Below are 17,552 nucleotides of genomic sequence, written 5' to 3' on the forward strand. Positions count from 1 at the left end.
AGACCAGGAGCTGACCTGTGACTCCTATTCGTGAAGTTGGATGCTGTTGACACACCTGTGCTGCAGACTAATTATAGCGCAGTCAGCCATGTAATGAAAAGTCAATCACATGCTGTTTGTTTAATTGGAAACATGATTTAACTCCCCGAAATGTCAGGCATCTCATTTGCAGACGTTATTGCGGTCTCAGAGTAGGCCCAGTGCTGTGTAATGCTCTATTTGATTTGTTGAGCTGTTTACAGTCTGCTTGTGGCACACCTGAATGCTGATGATTATTTTCTTCTCTTTCCCCAGGTTCCTCCTTTGAAACTAACAGCCATTATCGTCACACACATTTCAATAACTCAGGCCAGTCTGCAGAGTCTGTCCTTCCAACTAGCTCCTACCTGGTGAGTATGTCTTCCAATAACACCTCCGAAATAAGTATTCTTTGCCTCAGTGGCCAAACTAATCTAGTATCAGATGTAGATTGTACATACAATAAATGCGTGCAATAATTCATGTTAATTGCAGGGTACAATAGCATCTCTTCTTAATACAGTTGCAGTAAATCCCTTAATTGAGATTCATTAAGTTGTCATGCCAACCTATGCCAGGGTAAAGGAATACTTTTGGAATGACTTTGTATACTTCTCCTTTTCCTCCATATGCAGAGAACCAAAGCTCCCCTGACCCGCTCAGACAGTGGCAACTCTGATGACAACTACGTGCCCATGAATCCTGGCTCGTCTCCTCTGAGTGCTGCCCAGGCCGACAGCCCTAAGAATATTTACATTCCTATGAGCCCTGGGCCCCATCACTTTGATTTCCCAGGATTCTCTGCTACATTACCAGCCCGCAAGGGCAGCAGCGCCTCCCTGTGTCAGAGGCCTGGCCGCCTCAGTGATGTCACTCCACCACCCATCAACCGCAACCTCAAACCCAACAGAAAATGTCCGTTGATTCCTTACACTTTTACACGCTGCTCTTCTTGTCACTTTATTAAAGTGTGTGTTGTGTTAACAGCAAAGCCGACACCTCTAGATTTGAAGAACAATGGGATCATTGATGAGCTGCCATTTAAGAGTCCTGTCACCATGTCTTGGACTCGGCCCATGTGAGTCAAATATCAGCCCCTTATATGGGGTTACCCCAGGATACTGATGTGCACATGCTTGGGACAGATTGTTCTCTATTTGTTTGCCTTTTAATTGAGACAGTAAACTGACTGTTGTGTTCTTTCACAGGTCCGCCATGAACTCAATGTCCTCACAGCATTGTCGGCCTATCTCCACTCAGAGTATCACCAGCACGGACTCGGCAGACAGCGAGGAGAATTATGTAGCTATGGTGAGTCCCTCTAGCTGCAGGGGAGATCTGAGTACACTGTGTTCTTTGTTGTAATCATTCACTTGTATGCATGCTAAGCTCGCTGTGAGCTGTGTCTGAAAAGTGCATTCTGCCTGTATTAGCAGAACCCAGCGTCTACCTCCCCCGCCGTGAGTGGTACCAGCAGTCCAGCCCCCAGACAGTGTGGCAACGTGGACTACCTAGCACTGGACTTCCAGCCTGGATCACCAAGCCCTAACAGAAAAGTAAACACTTTCATCCGGACTAGTAAAAACAATGTTGCTTGAGTTCTCAAAAAAAAAAAAAAAAAGCTGTGTTACGTTATGTTATGTCTCTTTTCTAAATGTATTTGATAGTAGTTATAAGTACTAGCTATGTGTGTATTCCCGCCTGAGATTTACTCCTTCTGTACTTGTTCTCCACAGCCATCTACGTCTTCAGTGACCTCAGATGAGAAAGTGGACTATGTGCAGGTGGATAAGGAAAAGACCCAGGCTCTGCAGAGCACTATGCAGGAATGGACCGATGTGCGCCAGTCTACTGAACCCACCAAAGTAGTCAAGTCCTGACAATGATGTAAAAACAACATTTACAAACTCCACTCTTTAAATCTATCTCCGGTTATAGCCTTCTGTGACCTAAACCCTAGTTGGCTTGGTTTATTAATTTAACGAGTTACTTGGAGAAAAAGCCATAACCAAGACTATCCCTGTTCTTTGTAATGAGCAGGTTGCTGCTGCATGTCATTGAGAATATCAGGCCAGATGCCCTGCCAAAAATCTACATGCAAATACATAAACATTTAAAAATGTATAAAATGTACCATTCTGTTGAATAAATCCACCTTATTTTTGACTTTGATCTTTGACCTTGTCCACTTGTGTCTAGTGGGTAGTGTTTCTGGCTCTCTGTGTTTATGATGCCATAGAATCCAACTCGATGGCCATAAAAATAGTAAAAGGACCCTCAGAAGAGAGATGCTCTCAAATTCTGGCTCGCACACTGTCTTTTCACTTCAATCTGTCTTTTCTGCTGACTATAGGAGAGAAGATTATTTTCTCTGCAGGCAGTTAAACTGTTTTAGTGGTGCATGTCTGCAAGAAGAAGAATAACATGCTCACAGCCCAGTCCATTTGAAGATCATACTGTAAATACCCACTTAAACTCTGCTTTAAATTCATGTTTGTGGAGGGTGACAGTGTTATCCCCCATAGTGAGGGGTGTGTTTTCCAAGATCTCAAAAAGTTGTATGAAAAATATGACAAATGATAATCTTGTTTCAGTCTGATCTAAGGAGTTTTAATTTACAGTAAGGTAATGTGCAATGACAAGATGACCAAGAAGTTTTACATATGAATTTATGTCTTCCTCCCATTATTTAAATGTCTTATTAAGTATTTCTGCCACTCAACATCGTCAGAGTAAACCCAGTCTAATCTACACACATCACTACAACCCATTTTTCTGTATGACCACAGTTTGAGCAACAGCCAAACACAATCCTGGACACGTTTTGATGCATCGCAAAAAGTGCACTACTGTAGCATGATGTTGTACTTAAGTTGCAAAAGCAACCTGCCATAATGAAGTCATTGTGATTAACTTTAGAAAAATAATTTGTATAACTTGCATTATTTCCAAATTGCCTTATGTTTGTTGTTACCTCTATGTGTGCATTTCAAGAGGATTCTGAAGGGTATATGATGCAAATTGTGCTTTGACCACGACTAAGAAGAACTTGTTTGTATTTCTCAAGCCCAATGTTTCACTGTGGCTGGCACCACTTGTCCTTATTGAATCCTGCATGGCCATTCAAATGTATTTTGATTATTTCAGTAGAGGTTACTTCTAAATGTTTTTCTAGCATTTTTACTATGTTTTGTATTCTTTTATCATTTTTGGAAAGATATTCTTATGGAAAATTGTGAATTTATGATTATTAAATGTCCTGATTAATTTTTTTACTCCCAGAATGTTGTGATGTGTTGAAGAGGTTGGCACTCTGAGCTGCACTGGTATAGCCCCCTCTGCTGGTGAACTGTGATTTAACAAGAGAAAAGACTGATGTTATACTCTCTGAAAAGAAATGGATGTTAAGTATCTAGAGAGCTGAAGCGTATGTGTTGTGTTAGATGTGAAGTAGTCATTGGTCTGATGTACTGTATAGATCATTTTAACCACTATTATTGCTATTACTACTGTAAAGCATTTGCAGATTGCTTGTGGGTTAATTTAATAATTTATTGTGTGGTTTGTTGTTGATATTGTAAAAACTAAAAACAGTTGAAGAAATGTTATCTACTAACACTGATGTATGCAAAAGTCATTATTTTGTGAAGCAATATGACGAATGATGCCAGTGTGATGACCATGTGGTACATTTCATTTGGGATGCACACGTATTCCTGTATTATGGTAGAATAAATGTGGACAAACAATAAATCAAGGACTTAAATATCTGTCTACCTGTTTTTGTTTTTTGTTTTTGTTTTTTCTTTCACCAATGTTTAACTTAACTATAAAGAGGCCCTAGATTAACAATGCTAAAGACATAAAACAAGTAGTAAAACATAATTGTGGTTTTATTTAAAGCAATACTGCGTAACTATTTAAGAGATGTCACTTGCATGATTCCAGCTACAACAATGCAGGGGAACAACATTTCCATGGAGGCAAGAAGGTGGAAGCCCACTGTCAGGCCAAGTAGGTAGCTTTGTGGAGATGCAAGCCCAGTCAGAGAAAGGACTCATGTTTTCTGCTTCAATTTCAAAGTCAATTTTATGCTATTATAGGCTACAGTACAGTGTAAAATAAAGGAGCACAATTATAGTTTATCTAATAAAATACAATAACGGATATGTGTATGTTTTCACATTTGCGCACAATTGGGATTAAGAAGACTGCTACTCCCTAATAATTGACTGTACAAAGACACTGCAGTGTTGACATTACGCCGCCAGAGTGCAGCCATGCTTTCTGCTGCGTCCGCCTGATGCCTACTGTCAGAGGAGGAATGTTCATACAATGAACCTCTGTATACAGTCGCTATTGCCTCGGTGCACCACACGGACAAGCGATTGTCAATGGACTATTTGAGACGGTCAATCGGTTTGAGCGAAGGTTTGGAGCTGCATGACAATTATTTAGAACCAAAGTAACCGATTAGCATGGGACGAAAAACACAGTGCAAACGGATCGATAATCACTGAATGTTGTAAGTCACAAAGTTTAGTGGATTAGACTAATGAAGATTCAGCGATTTGTATCACTATTGTTAGTGAGGGGAGCGTAGTGGATGCTCTCAAAGCCGTGTCAAGCAGAAGTGCGCGAACATGTGCCAGTGTCTTGAAAGTGAAGTTGTGCGTGCGATGCTTTTGAATCATCCAGGGCATTCTCTGTAAATCCACATTCTTGTTAAAAGGAGTGCTGCTGCCGGTAGAGAGTAGTTTGGAGCTCCGCATTTTGAAAAGATTGTCGTGACGTCGTAAGGTAAATGTTTATCTTTACTTTGCTTTTAACGTTCAGCCTGTAGAAATCTGAACATACAGTTGTGCTCCTTTTTATTTTAGATTTGCGTTTCATGTGTCATAGGAATCTTATAGCCTACTTTGTGGGTATCGTGGTGCCACAAGATTTCGCACATGGGACCATAGCTGCGCACACTCATCTTGGTTTCTTCCATGCCCACATTGTGGTCCATTCTTAGCGCAGTGGACTACTTTGAACTGCTCTGGTGGGCATGGGAGAGGCGACCCCAGCCCAATCAGCCGCGGGGCCATTCGCATCAACGTTAGGGATGGGACTGGGGTCTGCTCCGGTGACCGCTGCCAGGGGCTCCGCGGTGCCACAGCTCCACAATGCCATAGTGGAGCGTCTGCGCGCCCGGATTGAACTATGCAGAAGACACCACTCAACTTGTGAGAACCGGTATCAGCGGATCCAGGCTGAGAGCACGGACCGGGAACATGAGAACACTCTTCACCTGCTCAACATCGTCCACCAAGGGCCTGGAAACCGAAAGACCAAAGGCAGCCGGGCATCGCACCAGCCACCTCCTGAGTACAACAGAACCACCGGGGAACAGAAAGGGTCCGAGAGCGAGCAGAAGGTCTCCACGCGTATTGCGGTGAGTTCCCATGAGAAAGATACGAGTGTGACATTAAGGGTGTTTGTTATATCACAAAGTGCCCATTAGTGCCATTAGTTGCGGTTGTCCTAACACAACGTCAAAGAAGACAATACCTAGAATACGCTTGTAAAGAAAATCTCATTAATGTTATAATGGTCGTGGTGCTTGTGATGCACTCATTCACACAACTTTATTTATATTAGCTCTAATATTGCATATTAAATCATAATAATAATTGAGGCAGGACATAGGACATTATCTGTTCATTTAATTTCAAATGTATGCATACTTCAGAAGTGTTTAACGTGCTGCCATAGGTTCGAGTTTGGTCCATAGGTTTTCTACCACTAGGGCCACTTTAGGGGATTTCCAAACCTCACAAACTATAACTATTTATGCTCTTCTTCATGCCTCAGGACTCCATATATTATAGTTAATGAATGGACAGTTATATACTCTTGAAAGTACACTATTGACTGTTGACCGTCTAGAAGCCATTGTTATTACAGAAATATATAGCCAAATATGTTTATTCAACCAGTACAAATGCTAAGAGCAGAAAATTAACATTCACTACAGCTTTAGGAGGCTTTTAAATGCTTAAATGATGCTTAAAGTGGTAAGCCATGTGTTTTAAAACATGGTAAAATGTTGTTTAGCGGAAAAGAGGGAGCAGATGTTGTAAAGCACTAAATTCCCATTAGAAGAAGTGGATTTTGTGGCATTTGCCTGCAGTGAGGTTTGACATGTGTTCAGCATCAACATCTCTATAGTGCACCTGATCCAGGAAGATGGATGTAGATTTGTCCCTACTCTTTAAAGTGCAGAAACCACTACTCCTGCAATGGTAGATAATAGTTTTAATTGCACACAATGAAAAAAAAAAAAGAAAAAAAAAAAAAGATATATATAGCATACGGTCTAGCAGTAGATGTCACATGAAAAATACTGTTACATGTATTATGAGAAGAAACTATTCACAACTAGAACTATCCTTTATGAATGCTTTATGAAGTCAAGCTTACTGAATGATTAAGTTAATGTGCCATGAATAACCAACACTTTAGTTACTTAGAATTACTTTATTGTAACATTTCCTAGTTAACATCATTCATTTATCATCTGTGAATGAAAATGTTATGATATATAGATTTTGATAACTAAGCAGTGCAAAAATAACTGCAGTACATTGTAAATCAAAAGTACCCTGTTCATGTTTTTGTATTTCCTTTTCATCAGGTAAAAAGGAGCTTAACGTCTGCTCTTTATTAAATAGGCTGTGTCTATTCTGTGGATTTATTAGAGATGCTGAATGGAAAAATAAACAGTGTCATATTTTTCCATGGTTAGCCATAAAAGGCCAGTGATGATCTGTCAGCTTGTTTGTTGTCATCAGTGGAATTATGCACCAAGTGACCTCCACCACCTGACAAGGCACTATGTTAGCTTGTGCTGTTCGAGTAGCTCACAACATACATCATATTAAGTGTATTTATTTTATATTAAAATGTACAACCATCATGTGGTCTTAAAGCATTAGGTAGTTTCAAATATCAACCCAAGTCTGATTAACTACAGTAGAGTAGTCTTTAGCAGTAGCAGTCTTTTCATCAAAAATAAATGCTGTTCTTTCTTCTGTAAAGGTACATTAATAGTAACCTTCTGGAAGTAACATGTTACCTACACGACTCCATGGAAACAAAAAAGTTAAAACTATACTTTGGAACATTCTACATAAATATTGACACTGTGTAAGATTACAGCCAAATGAACATTTCCATAGAAACAAGCATTAAGGTCCTTCCTCTGGGCCAAAAAAGAGTCACGTCTATGGAGATGCAAGTCTGCTCAGAGTAGGGACATGCTTGTCTTTTTTTAAAATCCAATAAACATAGCTAACAGGAAAAACAAAAAACTAAAGCTTTTATTTTAGTCAGATTTATTTATTTATTTATTTTTTTGGCTAAACAAGAGCATACTGTGACTTTACGTTACTAAGGATCAGCATTGTATAAATAAAAGTTCAAGTGTTCTGAGATGTTCTGGGCCAACAGCTGTAAGTAAATAGTGTTGGCGAACTCTCCCTGAACTGCTATTCATGGAGCTCATATTAATCGATCACAATTGTTTTTATGTCTCATTCAAACAAATAAAATGTCTTTCAATATTAATTTCCTGAACATGAGCAAAACATTGCCATTTAACACACAAAGTCACATTTATTTTTCCAAAGTCTGAAATCTTCTCCAAACCACATGCAATGAACACTGCTCTTTTTGGCTACTTGGTTTACACAAACAGCATGAATTATATAAGGTGAGGAAGAGGTCATGAAACATTATTATCAAAACGATTATTGTGGTTTATTGCTTTTTACTTACTTCTGTTTGGCCATGGAGTAGCTTGTCCCACATAAAAGTGATGAGCACAGCACGGCACCGGGGAGGAAATGAAGTCCGCAAACATGTTTATCAGCCCTGAGGTTAATGTTTTTCACTAACAGTGTTGATTGAATGAAACAGAACAGCCAGCGCATGCAGAAACCCCCCTTATTACAAGCACAAAGCAATCTGGCAACATCCCACTTAATTTATTCAAGAATGATTTAAGTGCACAATATCCAAAATACTGTGTGTGGGTGTTGTGTTGGTGATTATTAATTATAATGTAGTGGGTAGGAAAGTGTTTCAGGGCGAAGCTGTAGTTCACCATTGCACATTCTTTCGTCTTAAAAACTCAGCGCCTACTTACAATGGCCACATCTGTGCATGTTATATTGACTGTTCACATTGGAATTTGCCATGGAAATGTACACCAAGGCTGGGGCAAACAGCACAATGGATTATGAGTGATTTAACAATGCAGTGCTTTGAGTCCAGATTAACAAAAGATATTCTTCCAGATGAAACCTGAGAAATGGGAAAGACAGAGAGGGATGAATGAGCATTTATCCAGAAAATCACAAAATGATTCCCCTAATGCCTCCATAAACTCATTACATTTGGAAATTCATCTGATCCACAGAGATTGCAGAAATACACAATGCACTGAAGTTGCATGGCTAAATGTTACTACTACACTATTACCATTATTCCTTACTGCTGAGACATCATTGTCACTTCCATAACCATTGCTTAGAATCATTCCATTATGTTCATTGTATGTTGCTATTTATCCTACTGCTGTCATTACTTCTAGTACTACTGTTACTCTTGCTACTGCACCAATGTTATGAATGCGTTTTGTAAACAGTCATAATATTGTGCAGCAAGTTCTGAAATGTACCATATCAGAAATCACTATTCTCTCTAAAATGTACTGAAACTAACTGATTAAAAGTATCTAGTTACCGTCTTCCACTCCTTATCCCTATGTCTACTTTGTCTGTCTTTCCCTTCATACCTGTATCAGAAATAGTTGGAGCCTAAAACTAGGTCAGAGCTTACCAAACTGTATTACGTTGTAAAGACATTGAATTTCATCAGCAGCCATTTTATATGATCTGTCAACAATCCTCTGGAGAGGGTATAAAAAGCTTAACAAACAGTTATATGGCTGCACTGCTCAGAGCCTACCCCGCACTGTCATGGCCTATTATCATGTGTATGACAAATAGCCCACTAAGCACCTTCGTGAGAGATGTAGTGGCCATGAAACAGGGAAGCACAAGTCGCCCATATAAATGTTTGTAGCCCTGCAAACAACTCGTGTGTGTGTTTATGCAAAGTCAAACCAGCCATGAAAACATCGGTTCTACAAGGAAATGACTGCTGATTAAGTAAAGTAGACTGCGCTGTCTTGTACTAGTGATTGACATTGCTATTAATACTACTATTACAACTATACCTTTGCTACTACTACTACTACTACTACTACTACTACTACTACTACTAATACTAATACTACTACTACTATTACCACTTGTACAAAAATATACTTGTACAAGTGATAGACATCGGCTTCAAATACTACTCACAATAATCACAAGGCTACAGAAACGAAGACTGGGATAGTGTGGCTTTAAATCTATCTTATATCTGGATTGTATTTGCAATGTAACTGCAGTTGCAATTGTAATCATTTTGTACAACTTGCATTTTAAAGAAGGGAAAAATACCTATACATATTTGGATCACTGTTATGTTTTATTGTTCTGAAAATGATATATTAGCTGAAAACAATGCATTAACATGTGGTGTAAGCTTCACTCAAATTTGTGATGCTCTGAGTCTTCCCCCTTTGCTCTCTATGATAAATAAGTCCCCCTTCAGAGCCTTATCACATCAGCATGCATCCTGCTTATGAAACTACTGCACAGGTTTGTTTTTAAGAAAACAAAGCTTGTGGGTTTCTATACCAGTAGTTTTGTTACTACTACATATATTTGGGCATTGGACTGTTGATTTGCAAGCTGCTAGTGGCTGACATGCAAAACATTTTTTGTGTTTAATAATTCATTGTGGTTGGTTAAACCTGCCTGTCACTCTCTCAACACATGATGGAAGTTGACCAATAAGAGGTATCTGTTTTAGCATGTAGTATTACTCAGTTACAATATGAAAATTCTACCCAAATAGCAAATTGTCAAACAGGGTCCGCAACGATTAATTAAAAATAACTACTGACTAATCAACTACTACAACAATTGTTAGTTGATTTTTAATGTCATATCGCCCCTGCATATCACTCGCTCAGCTAAGCACCACAGATTTATATTTGTGAGGGAGAAAATAAGCAAGAAACTAAAGATAGTGGTGTCCTCAGCGGCTTGAGTATTGACAGCTCACCTCAGCAGTGAGGTCTGTGAGATTAAACTTGTCTTTTTGTGTAAAAATAATTGGAGCTCTTACTGATTTGATTACTTAGACTGATATCTGCATATGGTGTAGATACGTATTGTAAGCACCCTGTTAACCTCTGTCGTGTTGGGCATTTTAGTTTAAAGTGGGTCATATTTGAGTCGTGCAGGGTAGAGATAAGCAACTTGAAGCTCTTTTTTTTTTTCTCATACAATTTTAGCGCAAGTTAAATTACATTTTTATGTCTCTCTTGTGTTAAAATGAAATGACCTGTAGTGTAAACCTGGCCATAGCAAACTATCATATAATGTACTATCTTGTAGAACACAGTTGTTCATGTCACTAGTTTGGTTGGCAGTGTGTTGTGTTTATCCACATTGCCTTGTGGCTGTTGATATCTGCAGCGCTCCAGAAACATGGATCACTTCCTGTTGCGGAGGATTTTCCCAGAAAAGACAGAGGCTCTGAGTGAACAGATGTACAGTAAAAACTGGTAGTGGGAGTGGAGTAAAGCTGCTTATTTTTTTACCATAATCAACATTTTGGAAAAGTCAAGTAAAACTACGTTCACTTGCTTGTCTAACAGTCTCCCTTATATAATAAAAATAATAACAAAATCAAATATCTTCACAATTCTCCATTCAGAAACCTTTTAACTTTTAACTGGTAATTATTTATGGAAGGATATTGTCTCTTTAAATTACATTAATATTACTACAAACACTAAAGCCATAAAATACTATATTTCCTGCCTTTCGATCACTAATTAAATAATTTTGATTCTGATTGTGAGATAAGACAAGAATTACTTTAGTATATTCTCTGAAAAATAAATTTATATACAGTAGGCCTATGTGTTAGAAGATACACATAATTATGTAAACAACCACCTTTTGTATATGGAAAGTTTCTTTATTGACATTACCAGCTCAGATTACAACTTCAATCAATAATATTTGAACACTTCAGTATACTATGGTGGATATATTACAGCATCTTGTAGGGAGTGCTACTCACTGTAGTCAGAGCTTGTTCCATGATGGTGTCTGTATGAATCTAGGCCATCTCCGTACCTGGGCACATTTGCATTCCTTTCTGCTGAAACATGCAGTCACTCCTATTCTTTTTGGGTTAATTTTTCGAACAACTTGTGAGCTGCCAAAAACCACACACACATATCATGCACAGCAAACAAAGGGAAGCATCTGAAGAAAGGGAAAGAGGAAGTTTCCTCGACAACACCCTGCAGAGCCATGGCGATATGTGTCAAATCAAAGACATCATGGATCATCTGGTTCTGTGTCTGTCTTAAGAAATGCCTGGCCCTACCTCCCAGCACACACTCTTACTGTAGCACACACAACTGAGCTCACCACACGCACCTCATGTTTTATTCAGTAGCCTTTGGGAATGCTGCTAGTGTCTTTGAACAGAGCTGAGGAAAACCATGTAGTTGGCATCCCACCATAGTCTTCAAGGGCTCATTCCCTGTATGGTCTAAGCAGGCTGTCCAGGTGGACCCAGCCCAGTCTGCTCATGTAAATAAATAATATTATGGTCTTTAGGGCAAAATTAGCCCATCAATGTCAGACATGAAAGGTTTGCCGTCAGACAAGTTCAAATGATCTCCCTTCTGTTGTGTAGTTTATTTATTTATTTGGTTTCTTTGAATAGGGATGGATAAAAACACATTGACTAACTGTATTACAGCAGCCCGATGCATGCATCATAGTGCCAAAAACACTTGTTAGAAATACACTCCATCTAAAGTTTGTGACCACTTTTAAATGGACAGGGAGCGTATTCTGTACACTCCCCCCTTACAGAGAGGGCTGTTTGGGTGAACAGTGTTTTAAGAAAAGGCACCTTACAGTCTCCACTTGAGGCTACTGGGGTTGACCTACCACAGCTGCAGTTTTGCAGTTTGCTACAGCTGCTCAAAGGTTCAATTGTTTATAATTTTTGTGGTTGTACTAGTTCTGATGTAGCTAAAACTATTCAGAAAAGATAACTTTGTGATTTTTTTTTTTTTTTTAACCAATTTTACAGCTAGTTGTAATACTGGGACATTATTGTTGACAACCCTAGTCCCAGTTCAAAACATGGATATAGTTGAGACACATTAGACAAATTTAAAGTCCGTGCCAAAAGCTTTGAACCTTGCACAGATGATGTGCAGTCATGCCTTTGAATGACTAATTGTATTCCGTTTACAAATCACCTCAATTCCCAATTGATAAGTCCCTGATCTTGTTGTTATGCCTTACAGCTACTGGATCCATGCTAATGAGACATACATTGTAATGCCGGCCACATACAAAACCACCTATATATGCCTGCATTGTGAGAGGGGCTTGTTGGACATGTACTCACTTATGTTTTGTGGATTGTCGAGTTTTTCCTGCCTGACTTTGCCGACGGGGTGTGGATAGTGCCTCCATACCTATAGCTGTAACCAGAACCCTGTGGGAACTGGCTCTCACACAGGTGCATGTTAAGGCCACTGCAAGAAGTCCTCTGAAAAGACACTGACTGAGGGGACTTCAAGTCATAGGTCACTGTGGTTTACTTGATCAATAGCTATAGTACCCCAGATCACATTTTTCCTGTGTGTGTTCTCAAACGTTTCACACCAAGTACCATTAAAAAAATAAAATAAAATGAATAAATAAGTAAATAAATAAATAAATAAATATATTAAATCAAATTTGAATGAGTGTTCACTCTTGCACAAAACACATCAAAATTATTGGGACTAACCCAGAACTAAACCTGGACTAGAGGACTAGATCAGAACTAATCCCAGACTAAAACAGTACCAACCCAAGTCTATATCAGAATTAAACTGGGCTCAAACCAGGGCCATATGAACACACCCTAAAATAGGACTACACCAACTGCTATATTCATTCTAAAAAAAGACAAAAAAAAAAAAAAAGAAGTGGATTAAATTGAGCAATATTTGAACTGAACCAGCTTATGTTCCAGCAGTGATAACTACACCATAGTTTAAGAATCACCGGTTTAAATGATATAATGGCTTTAAATAAACCATTTACTATCTAATTTAATCTCATCATTAGTTACACAGTGTAATAACCCTTATGCTACTGGTAATTTATTATAGCCATTTACAATTAGATGATTAAAAGAGTAACAGTTTTTTTTTTCTGTTTATTTTTGCAATTTTTTTTTTTAGAATTTATTATTACCATTTATAAATTTGTTTTTTGTTATTATAATATACTGTGATACATGAGCAACTGTGTCTAAATAATTTCCCTTGTGGATCAATAAAGTTTTTCTAAGTCTAAATTCTCGGTAACCCAGCTGTCGTAAATTTGTAGTCAAATATTTTCCAGTGTTGACTTTTCCTGCCCTTTACCATGGATTATTCTAGGATGTAAACAGGAATTAAAAGGTAATATGTGTACTTTCTTACAATACCATAATACCAACTGTATTTTTCTTTCTCAAAACATTTAGTTAGTGAACCACCCAACATCATTAGTTTTACTGTGTACAATTCTGCATTTCAAATCTAATCAAATCCAATCTGTATAAAACTAAGCTAGCATACCACTGCCACCCGTACCACAGTTCAGTACCAGGGGCTTGGACAAACACAAACATAGTGCTTATCTATGGCAGTTCACACAGTTATCGCATCATCGGCCACCTGATACACTGGAGTTTCCTGGACTGGAGCTGCACTTGTAAACAGATCTAATTATCACACTTGCCACAGGAGAACTGGGTGTGTGTCCACTTGTTCTGCTGCCTGTTGTCTGCGATAGAGCTGTTTATTCCGGTCTTGTGTAGTCTTATAGGTCAAATGCACACTGTTTGTTTATTGTCCAACCAGCCATAGCGCTGACTTTAGCACAGATTGACTTCTAACATTAAGACCATTGGCAGATTAAGTAAATGACAAGGATATTGTAATAACAGATTGTGAATCAGTTTAGTTTCACTGAGGAATTTTCAGAGTTTTACAGCTTTTCACCAAATTTGCAAGAGCGACTGAGTGGTTAGAGGATGGATTCCTGCCCTGATGATGTTCTGTTGTTGTGTCCTTAGGCAAAACATTTCACCCATCTTGCCTGGTGTGTGTGGTGTGTGACTGAGTGACTGGTCATCATTACCAAGTATAGAGTGAATGAAGAATGAGTGTAGCACTTTGAGAGGCTGCTGTGTAAAATACACTGTAAGTGGAAAATAAACTGAAGGATTAGTACTAGGGCTGTGCAGTTAATTGAATTATAATAGAAAATGAGATCCAGTCATTTGTATTTGTCTGATCAGCTACAGGCTGTGGTTAATATATCATAAATTATGATTTTGTTTTTATATTACCTTAAAAATCTTAAGTATTGTTACATCTACACAAAAGTAGTTCAGTTGGAGTGTCCACTGATCCAAATGTTGGTGGTTCAAATCCTGCTCCTGACATAAACATCACTGGTCGGTCAGATTCACTGGTCCACAGGTTGGTGGTGTGATTCCAACTCCCACAGATGAATGGTGTTGTTATTGTTGTATCCTTGGGCAAGACACTTAACCCACCTCGTCCCAGTGTCTGTATACATTGGTGTGTGAATGGGTGAGTCATTTCCTGATTTAAAGCACTTTGAGTTCCTTGAAGGTCAAAAAAGCGCCATATAAAAATGTGACCATGACCATTTACATCTCTTTTTTTCTCTTTATGTTGTTTTATTAACTGGTGGAAGAAAGGATAGTGAATATTGTGGGAGTATTATCAGTTTTGAAACAGAAGTATATTCTCATTAAAAACTGAGTCATTTTGAGGGGTACAACTATGACACACATTAGCAGAACATTCAACAGCTTAAACGTATGATGCCCTGGCACTGCCCTATCTCCAGGAACAATCAAGCGGAAAGAGCAAAGCAGCCTGATTTGCACTACTTCAAACAGGCCTTGTTCACAGGGTCATTGCCCCGAACAGGAAATGAGAAAGTGGGCTCCTGATGTCACTGGCGAACCCCTTGTCCCAAACGCATGTTGAACTGCAGAGAAGGAGGGAGAGAGAGCGGGCGGGTCTACCATCAGCGATCAGACGTGTTTACATTACAGCTCAGGATATTTCTCAGGGCCTGGCCAAGCTGCACTGTTCCCAGGCTCTGGGGCTGCACACTGCTGAAAAGAGGCACAACATTCACTTTTTCTTCCCCGCGCTCACTCCCTCTCCTCTACTCTGAGGGCTGTGTCAGAGTTCAGCCCCATTTGCATCGCACCATGGCTCTGCTTTTTGCTACAGTTCTCCCAGGAGAGTATACACATGTGAAATACAGGGGAAAGTCGCTGAACTGGTAGTAAAGGACAGTTTGTGCTGTTGGCGTTGAAACTGAATGCCTGAAACTAGTGCTAAGTGATACGACAAAAAATCTGTCATGATTTTTATTTGTTACACTGATCATTTTTTATTCTGTTTTATTTTCTCCTTTTAAAAGCAATTAAAGATGATTATCCAGATGAAATTTAAATTTTCTGAACATAAACTGAGACTTAATTATTGGCATTCAATTTTCTGATCTATGCTGTAATATTTTCTCTTCACAAACATACCTGGAGTTGTGTTTAACACACAAACCCTGCATATTCAGGCTGAGTTGATCTCTCGAACACACACTGTGTTCCACCTTGTGATGTCATGTGGTAATACAGGAGGTGCTCCAGTGTGTTTTTAAACTCCATACACTTTCGCTAGGATCATTTAGACGATTTCTGCCCTGGTCAATCTCTAATTAAAGGTAAAAGGTAGCTGTTAACTTAAAAACTACCGCTTCCTGACATCACAAGTTGGAACGGAGCATTTTAACTTTGAAGATGTGGACAATAATGGTTACTCAAGAATGAAGTGAGGTAAGAACATTATAACATGCACACTAGAATCTATATATAAGTCTGATGATAATTGACATTTATGACTGAATCTCGATTAAACTTAAACTAATGGCATATACTTTTTAGAAGCATGGATCAAGCCGGAGGATTGCACCAAGAAGGACATTGCAAATTGAGTTAGTAACAATTCTAAGCACAAATCTGTTAAGGGATAACAGTGACTGATGTGGAAATTGATAAAGATGTTTACTTACACAACTGAAGGCTGGCACTCAAAAGTACAGGCAATACTGCTGTTGTATCTTTAGGCAAGACACTTCACAAATCTTGCTTGCATGAAGGTGTGACTTCAAATAGTGGTCTGAGAGGCTATAAGTTCAATTATTTATACATGATTAGTACATATTTAAGTGGTCTTCTGCCAAATCCAGGTGTAATATCGTTAGCATATTGTGTGATGAACTATATTTTAACAATCAATGCTCCTAATAGTTTCCATATGGTTTGTTATTCTCCCCGGTTGCATCAAACATCACAGTAAAATAAAGCCTATTATTATTATCACTATTAAATCCATCGTGAGGTACAGGCACTGAACATGGAGTGAATTCTGCTTGAAATCATATCACCAGCTCTAAAGTAAAGTGGGCCAGTGGAATAATTAGTGCAATGTAAGCCTTCCAGAGACTGTATGAATATTATGGCATAGATGTGTTACACTTGGTCTGATCGGATGGATAAAATTATAATTAGCTTGATATAGGATGCAATTGTACAGGATTGCAGATTTTTTTTTGACAAATCATAATATCAATACTATTTTATTATGATGCTATGTTAAGTCAGTACATTTTCCTTATTGTCAAACAATGTTGTCAGAATACAAAAATTACTAACTAGATTTTGATATGAAAGAAAACGCGTGTTACGACCTCGGCTCAAGAGACCGCAACAAAGGAGGGAGGATACAACAACAGTGGTGTTTTTAACTCCATGAAGAGGGCATTTATTATAAAAGCATGAGTGGTGGTAGTAGTGTTGGTCATGGTGGCGTGGTAACGTGGTGGCGTGGCAAGCCCAGGGGATCGGGTGGAGCAGGAGGAGCCGGAGGAGGAGAGGGCACAGACGTGTGCCCGCAGGCCTTTTATCCTCCAGCTGTGATTAGGGGGCGGAGCCGGCAGGCAGGGCAGCCAAGAGAGGCCACCTGGAGGGAGAGGAGAGCGGCAGGAAGGCGCAGGGGAGAGCATGGCCAGGGTCGTGACAAATGTTATGCCAATTTTGATACCACAATAAAAAAAAATAAAAAAATAATTCTTTATCTGATAATCGACTGTAGCTTTCAACACTAAACTTTGTTTAATATAACCACATGGTTACATATAATTCTAAATCCAGACCTTTCCAAAGAATATATGTGATTTTCTTTC

General features: G+C 38.8%; 2 protein-coding genes across 5 annotated transcripts in view; both read left to right on the forward strand.

Annotated features, from left to right (window-relative positions):
- gab2 (GRB2-associated binding protein 2) overlaps nt 1–3,794 on the forward strand; it is a 30,329-nt gene extending 26,535 nt beyond the window's left edge. For 2 of the 3 annotated variants that reach the window (XM_055147722.1, XM_055147724.1), the window contains exons 5-10: nt 295–389; nt 654–933; nt 1,006–1,096; nt 1,227–1,329; nt 1,452–1,574; nt 1,755–3,794. In XM_055147722.1, the coding sequence (XP_055003697.1) occupies nt 295–389; nt 654–933; nt 1,006–1,096; nt 1,227–1,329; nt 1,452–1,574; nt 1,755–1,898 (836 nt within the window). In that variant the 3' untranslated portion in view covers nt 1,899–3,794. The remainder of the gene's footprint in view (nt 1–294; nt 390–653; nt 934–1,005; nt 1,097–1,226; nt 1,330–1,451; nt 1,575–1,754) is intronic. The other variant, XM_055147723.1, reaches the window with a different exon arrangement.
- A 622-nt stretch (nt 3,795–4,416) lies between these two features.
- Nucleotides 4,417–17,552, forward strand: part of zmp:0000001236 (mastermind-like protein 2) — a 34,100-nt gene continuing 20,964 nt past the window's right edge. Inside the window, exons 1-3 of one of the 2 annotated variants that reach the window (XM_055147719.1) lie at nt 4,418–4,543; nt 4,751–4,818; nt 4,921–5,455. In XM_055147719.1, coding sequence (XP_055003694.1) covers nt 5,069–5,455 — 387 coding nt within the window. In that variant the 5' untranslated portion in view covers nt 4,418–4,543; nt 4,751–4,818; nt 4,921–5,068. Of the gene's footprint in view, nt 4,819–4,898; nt 5,456–17,552 lie in introns of both variants that reach the window. The other variant, XM_020928591.2, reaches the window with a different exon arrangement.

The sequence above is a fragment of the Boleophthalmus pectinirostris genome, unplaced genomic scaffold, assembly GCF_026225935.1.
Source record: "Boleophthalmus pectinirostris isolate CB_2022bp ecotype Guang Dong unplaced genomic scaffold, ASM2622593v1 HiC_scaffold_9, whole genome shotgun sequence".
NCBI lineage: Eukaryota > Metazoa > Chordata > Actinopteri > Gobiiformes > Gobiidae > Boleophthalmus > Boleophthalmus pectinirostris.